A 17828-nucleotide genomic window follows, 5' to 3' on the forward strand; every position below is an offset into this window, starting at 1 on the left:
CGAGGTCGCTATGAATGCTTGTATCAAGGCAAGCAACTACAGGCCGACGGCTTTTAAAGTCCCTTGTGTAAAGAAATTGATGGGCAATGAAGGAAAGGTGTCTTGTTTTGTAGGCATGTACTTGATCTTGGCAGGGAGGCAATACTGGTATTAGAAATCCTTGAGACCGGACAGCAAGCGCAGTTCGTCCACAGCAGCCCTACGTCATCATGCAGCCGGCCGAGCGGGCAAACACGAAAAAAAAATGCAGAATGCCCGTGGACAGAAGACCACGGTTTTCAAGCTTCCAGCGTCTGCTGTGGATTTTCAACCCTGGAATTTATGGGTGGTTCAATTGTCAATAGGGGCTTTTTCGCCGTCAGCCGCAGGATCTACCATAGAATCGTAGTTCGGAGGTGGCTGCGTAAGACTCGCTGATTGTGGATAGCTTCCCGACTGTGGATAACCTGCTGCTTGCGGATAGCCGACCACTTGGGGATAACCTGCTGCCGGTTGCGGATGGATTGGTATCTGAGGATTAGCCGGGTTCAAAGTCACTGAGGGCGCTGTTGTAGTGGCGCCGTTGGGATACACTGTGCCGCTGACAGTAAAGGCTGCTACTCCTGCAGTAGGATGCCGTGGTCTTGTCATCTTTCCGATTAACACCGCGACACAAGAGACTACGAAAGAGAAGACTACCAGCAAGCTAAGCACGATTGCTACTATCGCCCACGTTGAAAGTCCAGAGTATCCTAGAACTGGGAAACAGCAAGCACCAAAGCTAAATTGATCTGAATTTATTTCCGTTAGAAACAGTCGGAATGTACATACACATATATTATAATAAATGATGAGGTCTGGATACGTAAACAGCACACGTATTGGGTAACCTTAATAATTATACTCTACTGTGCTCATCACATATTTGCTATGTGTTTGGTTTAACATGGAGAACAAGTACGCGTTTCTCTCACAGGACGGCAGGCAAGATATCTTTCCCTATAGCACATGGCTCTGTATAGCAGTGGATTGTAGCTGTGCTTGCTGTTATCTCATGGCGAAACTAAGCCAGCGAGTTCTACTTTTGTTTAGAAATAAGAGTAACATGCAACAAAAAGGCAAACATGCAAAAAAAAAAGACAGTGCGTGTAAACCTTTACGATGTCGTACATGTGCTAGAAGGAAGCAAAAAGTCCACTCACATGTTGTCCAAAAGAGAGAGAGAGAGAGAAAAAAAAAACTACATCGTGTCTTTTCTGGCTTTATCCCGAAACAAAAAAAAAAAAATGTAGTCCTCCTGAATTCAAAGAAAGAGTGTCCAGCTTCAAATGCATTGTGTTTTGTAAAGGGATTCATCCTCATCAAGCACACCTGATTACTTCTCAACAGGTTTTTATAAATTATTTTCTCTGTTTTTCTTTTGTTCAGATTTATTTCAGTATACTTGCGGTATGAAAAAGTAATGGAGCTCTGGCTGGCCTACTTTATTTACAGTTGTGAGTCGTACTTAGACATACCATCAGAGTCGAACTTGCAGCGAACCCCAACATCCTCGGTGTGGTCGCAGACAGTGCTGCCAAAATTGACGTACAGGCAATTGGCCAACGTATACTCGTACCCGCCACACGACAAGCTGCTGACATGAATAACGCCATCACCAGCTCCGAAGTACTCCAAAACCACATCGACATCGTCGTAGCCCAGCTGATCGCAGACGACTTTGGCCTCGGTTGACGACCAGGTGTTGTCGCAGATCGTGCCCCACGAATTTTCGTGGAAGATTTCGACCCGTCCAGCCTGTGGCGACGGCCCGTCCACCAGACGAACGTCGTATTCTTCAGCTGCATAAGTTAATCGAAAGGAAATTTAAATCTTTTTTGATTTGATTTGATTTTGATTTGATTTATTTCTGCTTAATTCCGTTACATCAGATATGATTTTGTACAAATCATTTATGACAGACAGTATATCAACACATAGTTTTAAGTACAAAATAAAACAAATACAAACAGCTTAGGGAACTTGTGAAACGTGTAGTCATATGAGTTAAGAGTTGCATGCAGTGTCCTCGACCATCATGGCTGCTCAGTTGTTTAGTATGACATAACTACAGCTTAGATTTCTACTTTTGTCAGATTTAATTGATGAAACTTGTAACACTCTCTTTGACTCTACCGTCGCGGTCAATCTTAGTCAAGGTGTGGAATCGCACCTTACTGAGTGTGCGAGTTCATCACCATTAATTGTGTGTGTGTGTGTGTGTGGGTTTGTGTGTGTGTGTGTGTGTGTATGTTTCGAATAAATCTTTCATGATTAGTGCCTGTTAAACAGGGCCTGATGTGATGTATGTGGATGTTTGCTCGTGTGTGTCTGTGACAAGAAAAGAAAATGAAAACAGCAAAAACGATTAGTATAATAATGTACTACATGGACGGATGCATAAAAATGAGCAATTGCTTGACTAATGTGCTACAGCCTTTTGGTTTAATCCGTATGCAGAAAAACAAGCAATTGCTTGCGGGCAAAAGCTTTGGCCCGCAAGCATAAACAATTGCATGCTGCCCGCAAGCAATTGCTGACGGCCCCGTCACACCTTTCCGGGCAAGCTACGCGTGCTTGCAGTTGAATTTTCCAGTATGGATTTTCCAGCACGCAGAATCATTTTCTGCGGGCGGACAAGAAATTGAGCGAGTTCCGCGTGTGTCTTACCTGCTTGACATGTGCTACTTACGTTCTACTCACGTTTTAGTTACGGGCAAGTTGCGTGGGAGTTTCCAGCGAGGTGCTACCGCTACGGCCCTTCTTACTGGTGTTCTGTGTGGACCTCTGCGGGCAACCCCCGCGACTCACCAGGAACAAGTTTGAGCATGTTCAAGGACCTTGCAAGTGACCTTGCGGGAACAATTTTTGCTACCTGGAGGTCCCCGCAGATGGCCTGCACAGTGACAATACCTAGCATGTAGTCGCCCGTAGTGGCGCACGCAAGTCCGATTTACCCGCAATCAACTTTTGAGCATTATCAAAACTTGTTCCGAGTGAGTCGTCGAGATTGCCAGCAGAAGTCAACGCAGACGACATTCTACGAGCATAATACGGATGTTTTACCGGCAAGGAACGGTGTCGATACTGCCAACATCCGTGTACCTGGTCAGTTTTGCAGGCATGGAGCGAGATATTCAAGCAAACTGCGTGTATGCTGAGGGTTAGTTAACACCATTCTGCTGGTTAGTTGAGAGTCGGCTGCGGCCAGGATAATGACATTTTCTGGGACCTCTGCCCAATAAATAATGCTTCAGAGAAATTCCTTCACTGATTGTCAAGATTGTCAGCCCCCACGCGCCTGGTACGCAGGTCACACATCGCAGAATTCCCGCAAGTAGAACGTAAGTAGCACGCGTCCAATATGCAAGACGCATGCAAAACTCGCCTAAATCCCTGTACGCCCTCAGAAATTGTCATGTATGCTAGAAAATCCCCACACGCGGCAAGACCGCTTAGCTTGTCCGGAACAGTGTGACAGAGCCTAAACATGGCTGCGGGTAAACACATAGGATTTGCGTGCACATCTTCGGGCAACTGCGGCGAGATACATCCTACGTACTGTCATGTGCGGGCAGTGGCGTATCTAGGGGGGGGGGGGGGGGGGCAAGGGGGGCACGTGCCCCGGGCGCCACTCCTTAGGGGCGCAAAAAAGCGGAAAAAAAAAAACGAAGAAGAAGAAGAAGAAGAAGAAGAAGAAAACAACCTCGCCCGGAAGGGGGGGGGGGGGGGGAGGGAGAATGGTGGGGGGGGGGGGGCAGAAAACCAAATCAAACAAGATTAAAAACAAAACATGATGGTGACGCGGACAAAATGACAATGTTTATTGTGTTCACACAAAAATTCCATGTTCTGTGAGCTGAAATATAAAAATTTTCACCTCGCTCGCTGCGCTCGCTTGCCAAAATTTATATAAAAAAGAAGGTAAGAACAAAACGTGATGATGACAAAATGACAGTGTCTATTGTGTTCACACATGTCATTTTATAGCAGGCAAAATGTTTCACGGAGCAGCGGCTGCAATTTCTTTCGTTCTGAAGCGATCGCCAATTGGATCAAAAGAAGGCGCCAACGGTTTCGAACATTGGGTGGGGGGGGGGGGCGCAAAAAAACCCGAATCAAACAAGATAATAACAAAACGTAATGATGACGCGGAAATATACAAATTTCGGCTCACTCGCTCGTACTAATTTAGAGTATTTTTTCAAGTCCTCAGTTTGTTGGTATAAATCGTTATCTATAAGGCGGTCGCTGTATCTTGATTAGAATTGTAAGATTTAATAAGCAAAAAATGACAAGAGTTTCATGATTTGTAAGCTGAAATACAAAATTTTTCGGCTCGCTCGCTGCGCTCGCTCGCCAAAGTTTGTATAAAAAAAGAGAAGAAGATAAGAACAAAACGTGACGATGACGCGGACAAAATGATAATGTCTATTGTGTTCACTCATGTCATTTTATATTTAGCAGGAAAAATGTTACACGGAGCAGCGACTGCAGTTTCATTCGTTCTGAAGCGATCGCCGATTGGATCAAAAGAGGACGCCAACGGTGTCGAACATACGGGGGAGAGGGGCGCAAAAAAATCAAAAAAGATAAGAAAAAAAACAAACGTAATGATGACGCAGAAATATACAAATTTCGGCTCATTCGCTCGTACTAATTTAGAGTATTTTTTCAAGTCCTCAGTTTGTTAGTTTAAATCGTTATCTATAAGGTCGTCACTATAATTGTGAGATTTAATAAGCAAAAAATGACAAGAATTCCATGTTTTGTAAGCTGAAATACAAAAATTTTCGGCTCGCCAAAATTTATATAAAAAAAGATAAGAACAATACGTGATGATGACGAGGACATATACAAATTTCAGCTCACTCGCGAGCACTAATTTAGAGTATCTTTTTAAGTCCTCAGTTTTTTGGTATAAATCGTTATCTATAAGGCCGTCACTATATCTTGATTAGAATTGTAAGATTTGGTAAGCAAAAAATGACAAGAGTTCCATGTTTTGTAAGCTGAAATACAAACATTTTCGGCTTGCTCGCTGCGCTCGCTCGCCAAAATCTATCAAAATTCATTACATTAAATTTAAATCACCCTCAAAAGATCCCTTTTAAGTGCTCGAAAAAGCATCATGTGGACTTTGTTTAAAGTCCCTACCGGGATGGGGTTGGGGTTGAACACTTTTTCAGAAATTAGGGGCGCAATTTTCGTGCTTGCCCCGGGCGCCGTTTTCCCAGATACGCCACTGTGTGCGGGCCATCTGCTGGGATCTACGTGTAGAAAAAAAAAAATGCTCCCTCAAATCACACGCGAGGCTTGCCCGGAAAGGTGTGACAGGGCCTTTTATTAGAGACCAAGCATTTGCTGAAAAAAAGGTATTCATAAACGGACCTTTTGCTTGACATTGCTAGCAATTGCTTACGATTTTCCAAGCTGTATAAAACAAGCTTGAGCTTCACTTCGTTCGTTTGCAATCATATTCATAAAAGAACGACCAAACTTTTGCAGGAGTGTTATAATAACAAGAAATTCCACCTAAGATGTGTCAGAAAATTCTTCGTTTTGACAATAGGAATATCCAGTGGTTAGCACGCAAAATGTGATGAAAAACAAGTAGGATGCCTATCATCCGTGCTGCGATTCTGTGGAGAGCAAGGAGACCTCTCTCCAACTGCGACCTGGCAGATCCGAGCTACAACAAGCAGTGATTGGAATCAGCCAGAACGTGTGTATGGGCATTTATGAGTGTCATTTCATAGCTCTTCCGCTATGTCCGGAAATGTTTCCGCCCTCAATATATCCTTTCAAATAATATGCTGTCACAACAGCCTTTGTTCCTGTGTTCGCACAGGCGTGACGTCCCTTTTTTGAAAACGCAATTATTTGCTTGTGCAGGGTAAGCAACATGTTATGCATTATGGATTTAAGGAATTACTTGAACTTGATATTGTGCTTGACAAGCTTGTGCTTGTGCATGAAACTCTTGTTTGCAAGCAAATGCTACCTTTTATGCATTCAGCACATTTGCGTAATTGCACGTACCATACGGACCACCGCTGCATTGAATTTTTGCCGCACGTCCACTGGAACAGGTGCTGCCCCAGCTACTGTGAGAACAATCTTCGATCCTGAATTCGTATCCAGTGCAAGCAATGTCTGAGAGGTGGTTAGTTCTTTCGTCCAGTCCCTCTGCGCTGCCTGCTAATGCTAACGTGACGCCATCAAAGCCCAGCTGACGACAGGCCACTACGGCGTCGTTCCTGAGCCAGCTTAAATCGTCGCAAACTGTCCCCCACTCACCCCCATGGTAGATCTCAACTCGACCCTCCCTTGGTGTCGGACCACCTGCCAACCTAAGTTCTCCTTCAACATCTAGGAAAGACAATCATGAGGAGGAGATAAAGAGATAGATGACAGATGATATTTTAAATGTGAGTATAATACTAAGTACATGTTGTACTGTTTAAAAGCGGCCGTGTCATCAGAATATTGAATTTAGAATGTACGAAAAGAAAACGTTGTATGCAGGACCATTAAATGTATTACTGAAATGAACATTGTATCACTATCAGGGTTGAGATAGTCAATGACAGATGCGATTGCATACATACAAATGTGATCACGTATAATGATCTATTGCCCATGTTCTTCAGAGGGAGAACATTCTTAGATGGTTTAGTGTCACAGACAATGACTATTGTTGTTGGAACATACTAGTACATAATGTTCTAACCTACCAGCCCTTCAACTTCGTTACGGAACTAGAATAGTTATAAAAAATTCGGTGTGTTCTCTTCCCGCTAGTCATCAGGTTTATAATACATACATAAATTCATTTGTCACGATTTACTTTGCTTTTAACGTTCACCATGTGCACGCGCCGTTCATAATAGACCACTTTGCGCATGAGCAGAAAAAGGTCGTTTGTACCAACAGGCATTTTGGTTTGTTAATTCACCAAGAGAAGTATCTGTGATGTGATGATTATTCACGTATCCTTATGTTGATATAAAAGGTGCTTGCCAGCACATCCACCTGACAGCAAGTCTGATATTTGGCAATATCAAAAGAAAATGTTGTTAATGCATTCAATACATACCAATGAAATGGATGCCTCCTGAAATGCCAATTGGCCATTCTGGTCACCTGGTCTTAACGTAGGTTCATTCTTTGTTTGAATATTCCATAAATTGTTACGTCGGGCAAGCTTGTGCATTATGTCGCTTTGAAAACGAGTGAAGTGCCTAACCAACTGAGAAAAAAAAGAAAGGTCATTTGTACCAATGTGTACATGAGCTGATTACGAAATGGCTTAGATGGATGTAACGCCATATTCTACCGATGCCTCTACTTTGGAATACAATTTGGTCAATACACGCAACAGCTATACGAAAGGATGCAGTATTCTCAACTTATTGCCATTGATTTTTTTTATTTGACAGTACGTTTTTCATTTGGAAAGCAGAAGGGTTTTATCACACTAGACAAAATTCCTGCTTTTTGAAAGACCTTCACTTCTCACGTTGTCTGTGTTACAGCGCTCATGATTAGAATTCTTTTGACGGATCTGCTTTAGCGGTTACCCTTATACACAAGTTTATTGCGAGGTTATCATTTCCATTGACACCTTTGGCATGAATTCATCAATTGAGGACAAAATGTTTTCTTTGTACAATAAACAAATGATATTTGCTTTATGTGAGATTCTAATTTCTCAATTATATTTGCACAGACTACTGATTCTAACAGTACATTTATCGATTGTTAATTGCTTGTTTCAAAAGCATTTGTCGCTTTCCCTAACAGATACCACCTTCGTCGCTCCGGTCAATATAGTCCACAAAGAACGAAGTAGAGTTTGTAGTGCTCACCTATGCCATCACTGCAAACAACACCTGCATCATCATTATGTCCACAGAATGAGAAGGGATTGTCTGATGAATAGGAGCACTCCCGAAGCTCGTTCTCGGATCCCAAACAGGACATTGATGTTAAGATTGCCTGCGACAAGTCCCCTCCACCGAAGAAGGCGCGCGTTGTAGCTGTCAGGGCCTCTGGGAAACCGAGCTGCCGGCACACTACGTGCGCATCCTGAAGGTCCCAGTTATTGTCACAGACAGTAGCCCACTGGGAGTTATGGTAAACCTCGACTCGCCCCTCATGACTTACATGTCCCCCTACAAGACGAACATTACCCTCTAAAAAAAGACAATAATTTGAAATGCAGCAGACAACGGTCAACGCAATACATGTGTTTATATGAGTGCACGTGGCTATGCTTGAATATTATATATACATAGGAAAACATTTCATAATTTTATAATCTATCATTTTGTACACAGTTAATTATTTAATTCGACACATTGATGTGAGGCCAATAACAACAGAATTGATTTAAAAATACCACCAAACATGTTTGTTTCAAGGATGATTTGCTTCATCGTTAGCCTTATGGTATTTCAATTAAAAAAAGTTCTCTGTCTTAGAAATTGCAGCTTGCATTTTTTAAGACAAACTTTTTGCATTGCACATGAAATATGTTTAAATATTAAACAAAATCTTCTTAGTCCACAACTCAGCCCTATAAATGAGTACCAACATTTTACTGAAGCTGCAAGACTTACATAATACTATTATTGTTTATTCGGCATTTTAGACGTGACATTGTGTACATGGGTAAACACAAAACACATTTTGATTCAGCATAACAAAGATAAGATGAATTATAACACAGAGACAAAGCATAAATGAAAGAAAAAAAAACAAAAAAAAACCTTGATAATGACATAGAAAACAGGGCTGCCAGGGGCAAAAAAAAAAGTTAAACTTAATTTATACCATGACCCGCAGATCTTCTACCCTACACCCCATACACTACGTCAAAATCTGTACATAAAATAGCACTTAGTTACATTGTATCAGTCACAGTGAATTAAACATGCAGTCATACAGGAACAAAATGGGAATATGAGGATACAACGTTGTTTACGTTACACTGGAAAAAAATAACACACGATTGTATGGGTATTCTTGTCAAACCTCGTTCTATATTTGTTGCTCTTTTGCTTTAACACATTTTGCAAACTCGTTATTACACTCAGCCAATATCATAAGAAAGTGTTTCTTGCTAAGTAAACATACGAACGGATGTATGGGCCTAAATGTCAAGATACTTTTCCACCAGCCTATAATTTGGCTGTAAATCTAATTTACGTATGCATTTTGACACTGAACTGAATTAGATGTAACGGCGTAACTGTTTAGCTGGTTAAGTGTTTTTATAGTACCCATGCTGTTACCAGATTCGTCTAGTATAGTCCTATCCGTCGCTACTAGCTCAACAGACATGAAAGAATTACGGCACAACGCCATTATACACACAATATATAAGCATCTTGGAACGCCTCGCCCTTTACATACACATCTTGTACACTTTCATTTGTTTTCTTACCATTATTCATGCGCACATTTTCTTGGACACATATTTTTATCCATCAGCTAATTAATCCAATATTGCCACAGGGTATATTTGTAAAATTATATTTCTCCAAGTGTATCGACCAAAACGTAAGTACTCTTCATCCGTCGTACCCGTCTTTCTCTGTCTTCCATTAATTTTGTATGCTTTCTTGTACTTAAAGGAGACCTTTTTTTTTCAGATTTTTACATTTGAAAAACTACAAATTAGTTTTACTGGAGGACAGAGTTTCAGAATTTATGATAATTGGGATGAAGAATAAGAATATTTTCGAAATTTATAACAAATTGCACTGAACAATGATGATGACATGACAGGGTCACCATAAGAATGCACGAGTTGGGGCTCAAGGAAGCAGAACAAAAGAAGAAGGCATGCATAGATTATACACGGGTGAACTCGCAAGCAAGAGATATTGTAATGGAATTACACAGCTACATTAATTTTGTGGAATATATGAGCCTCCTATACTTATATGTCATCATCCTTGTTCAGTGTAATTTGTTTAAGGTTTTTCAAAGTATTGCTTTTCTGCTCAAGAACTACAATAAATTTCACAAATCTATACATAATTTCATAAATCTATACATGGAACTGTTGATTTATGACTGTGGGGGCGCTGTGGCATAGTAGATAAGACTTCCGACTCCCGATCGGAGGACCCGAGTTCGAGTCCAGCCCAGCGCTGACGTCCTTGGACAAAGACGTTTAAACCACAATGTCCCTCTCAACCCAGGCGTATAAATTGGTACCTGGTAACGCTGGGGTAATAATGGCAGGGCCCTCTGGTAAACCCTGGATAAATAAGGCCGTATTATTATTATTATTATTTTTATGTACTACACGATGCGAAATTATGAAAATCATCTGGAATGCCCCTTTAAGCGCATAGTAATCATAAATTTTGTAATATTGACTTGCAGTTGGGTATAATTATCATATAATATAAAATGGGAAATAAAAAGAATGTAATGAACTTGAATGTGACGATAGTAGGTGTTTTTGTATACACCCGTGATGTTCTCAAAGACCCCGTTTACAGTGCGAGGCTCGGCCGCGGCTCGGCCGCGGCCGAGCCTTTTCTCAGTGTAAACGCAAACTGGGCCAAATGCGCGGCCAATTTTAGTCTGGCTTCCAAACCCTCTGTCCGTACTATTTCGCTATTCAGGATATTAACCCCCTCAACGTCGAAAACTAGTATAGTTTAAGGTGGTTTTGTCCTGCAAAGGATATTTTCCTTCGGCAAAGGCCTTTGCTCGAACGGCGACTTCGTCGCCACGGAATCCAGTCGGCAAAGGGTCTAAAAACCAGACTATACCAAACTGCGTTTGTTTACAAGCAGAGCGCCACTACGACAAAATATTGAAAGGTTTGAATTAAAAGCGCGGCCGAGCCCGGCAGGCGTATTTTTTATTTACACCACTGCTCCGCCACAGTATAACCCCCCCCCCCCAAAAAAAAAAAAAAAAAAAAAAAACCACAAAAAACAGCAACAACAACAACAACAACAAAACAAAAAACAAAAAACAAAAAAGAAACAAACACAGAAACGGCTCGCGCCCTAAGACTACGAGTATAGGGACTCTCCCTAAGACAAATTGTGTTCGCATAAGGCCTACTTCTAAGGACAATGACCACCGGTCTCGGCATCACCTCGCTTTGCCACGGTGTGTTAAGGCTTGGGCTGATGTTCAGAAGGTCCGATGTCACGGTGTTTCGACTACCAATTGGGGTCTTGCTCAACATCTTGTTTTCATTTTTGCTCGTAATTTGGTACAACAGTGAAAGTCTGACGGTGGACCGACATTGGATCAATGTCAGACCGACATTATACCAACCATGTTACCACTTTGAATGCTGCGTTGGCCAAATGTTGGTAAAACGTCATGCGTGTATGTTGGCACAACGTCAGAATATGACGTTGGCTCAACGTCATGTTGGTCGTCGGGCCACCACTGGTCCAACAGTAAATCTGACGTTGATCTGACGTTGGCACAATGTCAAATACATCATATCAACGAAATTTTTTACGTTGAACCCTGCGTTTGTCCAATGTTATTCCAACTTGAATGTTTGTATGTTGGCACAATGTTAGAAATATGACGTCGTTCATGTCATTTTGGCATTCGGACCAACGTTGGCCCAACAGCGAAAGCCTGACGTTGGTCCAATGCTGGTACAATGTCAGACCAACATTACATCAACTATTACCAGTTTTAATGCTACGTTCGTCCAACGTTGGTCCGACGTCATGCGTGTATGTTTGCACAATGTCAGAAACGTGAGGTTGGCCCAACGCCATTTTGTCCGTCGGGCTAACATTTTTCAAACAGTGAAAGCCTAATGTTCGACCGACGTTGGTAATATGTCAGACCCTCATTGTATCAACAATTTTCCACTTTGAATGCTGCGTTTGTCCAACATTAGTCCAACGTCATGCGCGTATGGTGTCACGTCAGAAACATGAGGTTGGCCAGCGCTTTGGCAAAGAGTTGCGTAAGTGTTAGCCATTGTTGGGGAGATTATAGCATATATTATATAATTCACAACCGGGGGCCCATTTCATAAAACTGTCATCAGTGACAACTGCCACATTTCTATGACAAATTTGCTCTCAGCCAATCAGATGCAAGGATTTTAGTAGCTTGTCACATCTATGACAACTTGTCACTGATGACAAGTTTTATGAAACGGGCCCCGGGTACTTGTCCAAAATGTTGATAAATTGCAGCATAAATTTGAGTTAGCTAGAAATGGTCTACTGGAGTGGGGTTGGTGTACTCCTGGAATGATACTCGTATAAGTTCACCATAGCTTGGGCTAAAGTTGGGATAAACGTCATTTCCATCATTATCCATCATAAGAGAGAGTCTGTAAATTGAAAACTGATGAAGATAGACCAAAGACATTAAATGAAAATGTATTGATGCCAAGATTAAACTTTTTTTTTTCTTAGATTCAACAGTTTTATTCTTACTTCCACCAAAGAAAAAAAAAAAATAAAGCCGTACATGTTGTCAATTTGACTTTCATTCATTGAATCATGGTTCACCGAACAGAATATAAAAAGGCACGAATGATATTCAAAAAAACCAATGCACACTTAATTGAAAAAAAACAAACTAATCCAAACAGCGGAAAAGAGAAAACTGCTAAGCTATTTAAGTGTTTACTGCTTATATTATTGCGACATGTTCATGATATAAAGAAATTTTTCAATATACTGTATTGGGATTTTTTGCCAAGTCATAATCATGTGAAAAAGCGTTTGGGACAACATTGGCCCAACGTTGGAATAACGACGTACAAAGATCATGAATATTAATGAGAGAATTTGCAATTCAAATCTGGCGAAAATATAAAAAAAAAACGTTAAATTAAAAAACTGTAAACTGTGTTAGAAATTGCCATCAAAGCGAAAATATAAAAAAAACGTTAAATTTAAAACTGTAAACTGTGTTAGAAATTGCCATCAAATTATTGCTGATTTATTCACAATTTCCGCTCGCGTTTGTAACAAGTATTCCGATGTTTTGATGGAATTTTGACGAAAATGTAATGAAAGTGTCATCCAGTTAGTAACCATGTCTTGAAACATTATCATCACGCAGGGGTTCATAAAGAAAACCCAAATACTTTTCTTTCAGCTAGGAAATAGGAATAGATATAGGTATAGTAATAGGTATAGGATGTAGAAGCTTAGGAATAGGGTAGATTGTAGGAATTATAGGAATAGACTCTAATTCAGGCGGCTTCTGCCCAGAAACAAGACTAACATGGCCTAACGTCAGAAACATGACGTTGGCCTAAAAAGCTTCTTTTTTTTTTAATCATCGCACCAACGTTGGCTCAACAGTAAAAGGATGACGTTGAACCAACGTTGGTACATCGTTGACACAATGTCATAACACTGTGGAAAAGTGGTTGGTCCAACGTTGGTCTAACATTGAAATAACGTCATTGCGGGGTAGTTGATACAACGTTGGTTTAAGGTTGGTCTAACACCATGACACACTTGTAAAGTGGCAGGTATATCGTGGGGATAATGTATGGTATGAACTTGGTTGGAACAATGTCGGTGTAACGGTGGGATAACGTCATTACAAGGTGGAATAGTGGTCGATGCAGCCGCTGGGATAGCGTCATAACAAAGCGGAAAATCGTTGGTTTTATGTTGGGATAACGTCATTACAAAGTCGAAAAGGGAATGGTTTAACTGTGTGATAATGTCATATTACAGTGGAAAAGTGGTTGGTATAACGTTTAGCTTCACGTTATAACAGGGTGGAAAAGTGTTTGATATAACTTGGTATTACGTCAACATTTCACTGTTGGGCCAATGTTAGCCTGACGGCCAAAATGACGTTGGATCAACGTCATGTTTCTGACGTTGCGCCAACATACACACAAGTAGTTGGGCCAACGTTGGGCCAGTGCATCATGCAAAGTGGAAGAATGGTTGGTATAAAGTTGGTCTGACATTGTACCAACGTCGGCCCAACATAAGGCTTTACCGTTGGACCAACGTTGGCCCGATGGCCAAAATGACGTCGGAGCGACGTCACGTTTCTGTTGTTGGCCCGACGTACATGTATACCGTTGGACCAACGTTGGGCCAACGCAGCATTGCTATCTGGGCTGTTATAAGTTTATGCATTAAGTAATTTTCAAGGTATGAAGAAAGAGCGTAATTACAGTACAATATAGATCAAAAAAAAAAATCTAAACCTGACCTTAGACTCTTAACCTTTGACCTTTGAACTTCTGGCTGAAAATTTCCCAGATAATCTCCATTAGGTAATACATGTATACATTAAGTTTTAAAACTAATAATGGAAGCATTGCATATACTAGTAAATGAGGGAAACAGTAAAATTTTGAGGAGTTGACCTTGACCTTTGACCCCCTGGCTATTGACCCATGACCCCTAAATTCCCTAGATAATCCCTGCCAGTCAGTACATGCATATGTACCAAGTTCCATGAAGATACATTGATCCATTTGCGAGAAAAGTGAAATTGCAACATTTTCACCTAGCCTTTGACCTTTTGACCTTTGACCTTATGACATGAAACTCTCTCTGGAGAATCTTTACGCACTAGTTCATGTCTACACTAAGTTTCAATAAAATACCTTCGGGCATTGCATAGATATGGGGGAAATAGCAACATTTTTAGCATTTGACCTTGACCTTTTGACCTTTGACCTCTTACCAATGTCACTAAAATCTCCTCAACTAATTGTCCCATCATACATCATCCTTGGACAAGTTTGGTGAAAGCTGCTTCATCCAGTTTTGAGTTATCACATAAACAGATAAATATTAGGATTTGACCTTGATCTTTGACCTTTGACCTCTGTCCGATTTCACAAAAAAAAACTAATCATGTAATTGTCCGATCATACATCATCCTCGGACAAAGTTTGGTGAAATTTGCTCGATCCAGTCTTGAGTTATTACGTAAACGGATACAATTTCATGATTTGACCTTGACCTTGACCTTTGACCTTTGGCCGATTTCACCCAAAATCTAATCAAGTAATTATTGCCCCATCATACTTTACAGTCAGACCGCAGCACCCGATAATTCGCTCGTATTTATTCAACTCGTATGCAAGCCCGCTCGAGGCTCGCATACGTAATGAGCTGCGTAAGGGGATTTTGTCCTTTGACTTTCGGCAACAAAAATACACTTCATATTCACAAATTTCGTATCAAATTCAAGGAAAATATGTAAACTATCGTCACATGTTACTCAAATTATTGTAAAGGAAAAATATCATAGCGTAATTTGAGCTTGAAAAATGATGAAAAAAGTAATTCGTGCAGTACATAATCAAGACATCAAAAAAAAAATACCAAATTCACCTTGCGTCTCAATGAAAATGTTTTATTTGGTAGTCCATCTCCTAATCTTTGTATCCATGTAATTATCTTGACAGTTTGTTGCTTAATCCGGTCAGGAACCAGTAAAATATACATCGATGTCAGTGCTGATCAGCTTGAAACCGTGGCGTGCAATCTCAAGAGTAAGCTCTCTCATTGGACAGCGCTTGCATTCAGCGCTTGCATTACGTCATTACGCTGCTTTATAACGGTTTCATGCTACTTGCGGTTTCTTGGCACGCGTGTAGTTCAAGCGCTGAATGCAAGCACTGTCCAATGAGAGAGCTCTTTCGCGCCACTGTACACTTTGTGTGGAGCATACTTCCGGCTTAGGAGTGAATTTTACAGACATTTCAAAACGGAAAAACTAGTATAAATCATGCTTGCGTCTCCTTGACTCCAATATATGATGAGCATCTACGTTTCCTCTCTACGAAAAAGCCAAAATCAGAAACAACAGTTTCTTAATCCGGTCAGGAACCAAAAACGAACTTTAGACGACAAAATCTTCCGTGAAAAGCAGGTAAAATTTATGCAAATTCAACTGATTATATAGTCATGATAAGATCCGATGTTATACGCAAATTTAGTATCAAAATAAAGATCAAAGTCTGGAGAACAATTTACCGTGACTTGTAGCCATGACGAATGTATGTCGCTACACTGTGAAAACCATAGCCCTAGCAAAGTCTCGCAAAATCTCGCACGACGAGACACCTTTCGAACGCAAAGATCGTCAACGAGAGTGCTGAATAAATCTTGCCGGATCGGCTCATTAGCATACGTGCTGCGGACTGACTGTTTATACTTGGACCAAGTTTGGCAAAATTCCAGTCAATATTTCTCAAGTTATCGCGTAAACGAATGCGGACGGACGTACGTACGGACGGACGTACGGACGGACGGACAACCCGAAAACATAATGCCTCCGCCACCACTTCGTGGCGGAGGCATAAAAATACGCGCCCGGCAGTGTAAACGGACAAAATTGCGGGGCTCGGCCCCGCAATTGAGGCTGGGCTCGGCCGCGGCTCGGCCCAGCCTCGCACTGTAAACGGGGTCAAAGGATTCGATAGTTTTAGTCGTATTGCCAGATCAACCGATATGAAACCACACGTTCATGACACCATTACTCACAGTATACCAGCGCGCATTCCTGCCCTTTGTGTCGAGACCTCGTACTTATCGTAATACACAAGTACTACTTTAAAAAACGAGAGATGTTACAAAGTTCCGAATGGTTTTGGTGTAAAAATGCTCTTGAATGCTGTCTATCTCTTCCACTAATTCTTAGACGTAAAGATCCCATTTAACAAACGTTATGCTGACGAAACTATCAAATATACTTTTATTTCATATTGTGTACATGACTTCCGAACGCAAACTGGACTTCGAACCATGAGGAAACAACACCTGGAACAAAGGCGTATGGGGACACATTTCTTTTTTTTTTTTAAATACTGTTCTTTCATCGCAGTGCGCTATAGTTTGCTAACTTTGACAGGCCGTATAACAAACTTTGTTATTTGTCCGAAATGTGTAGGAGAATGTTGTAAGGTCAGTAAAAAGAATTTGGAACATCATCATTCGAGAAAGCTATTGTTCTTTGTTAAATGAACGCGGTTATAGACGACGTAGAATTTGTAGTTTAGCTGTCCGAAATGGTAGTACAGTGACACCTGTACATGGGCGTCACCAGGGGGGGGGGGGGGGGGGGTGGTGCGCTGGGTACTAACGCACCCCCCTTCAGGCCCTTTAATTTAAAAAAAAGAAAAGATCAACCGATATGAAACCACACGTTCATGACACCATTACTCACAGTATACCAGCGCGCATTCCTGCCCTTTGTGTCGAGACCTCGTACTTATCGTAATACACAAGTACTACTTTAAAAAACGAGAGATGTTACAAAGTTCCGAATGGTTTTGGTGTAAAAATGCTCTTGAATGCTGTCTATCTCTTCCACTAATTCTTAGACGTAAAGATCCCATTTAACAAACGTTATGCTGACGAAACTATCAAATATACTTTTATTTCATATTGTGTACATGACTTCCGAACGCAAACTGGACTTCGAACCATGAGGAAACAACACCTGGAACAAAGGCGTATGGGGACACATTTCTTTTTTTTTTTTTAAATACTGTTCTTTCATCGCAGTGCGCTATAGTTTGCTAACTTTGACAGGCCGTATAACAAACTTTGTTATTTGTCCGAAATGTGTAGGAGAATGTTGTAAGGTCAGTAAAAAGAATTTGGAACATCATCATTCGAGAAAGCTATTGTTCTTTGTTAAATGAACGCGGTTATAGACGACGTAGAATTTGTAGTTTAGCTGTCCGAAATGGTAGTACAGTGACACCTGTACATGGGCGTCACCAGGGGGGGGGGGGTGGTGCGCTGGGTACTAACGCACCCCCCTTCAGGCCCTTTAATTTAAAAAAA

The 17828-nt window shown here is 41.1% G+C and overlaps 1 protein-coding gene across 1 annotated transcript; it reads right to left on the reverse strand.

Moving 5' to 3' along the window:
• Nucleotides 1-251: 251 nt before the first annotated feature.
• LOC140230652 (CD5 antigen-like) lies at nucleotides 252-11242 on the reverse strand. Its single transcript, XM_072310794.1, has 5 exons — nucleotides 11116-11242; nucleotides 7890-8291; nucleotides 6061-6390; nucleotides 1497-1820; nucleotides 252-731 (listed from the first exon to the last, which is right to left on the reverse strand). Exons 1-5 carry the CDS (start codon nucleotides 11240-11242, stop codon nucleotides 331-333), a joined length of 1584 nt encoding a protein of 527 aa, XP_072166895.1. The 3' UTR covers nucleotides 252-330.
• Between the last annotated feature and the right edge of the window lie 6586 nt (nucleotides 11243-17828).

Source organism: Diadema setosum, chromosome 7 (assembly GCF_964275005.1).
Source record: "Diadema setosum chromosome 7, eeDiaSeto1, whole genome shotgun sequence".
Taxonomy (NCBI): domain Eukaryota; kingdom Metazoa; phylum Echinodermata; class Echinoidea; order Diadematoida; family Diadematidae; genus Diadema; species Diadema setosum.

Bases quoted from the DNA above. Each gene is read 5' to 3' on its own strand.
- LOC140230652 (XM_072310794.1), bottom strand. From the start codon at position 11,242: ATGTTGAGCAAGACCCCAATTGGTAGTCGAAACACCGTGACATCGGAC. The intron at 8,292-11,115 runs GTAGGCCTTATG...ATTCAAGCATAG, and splicing joins GGTGGTCATTGTCCTTAGAA to CCACGTGCACTCATATAAAC. The intron at 6,391-7,889 runs GTGAGCACTACA...TGTCTTTCCTAG, and splicing joins TGTTTGCAGTGATGGCATAG to ATGTTGAAGGAGAACTTAGG.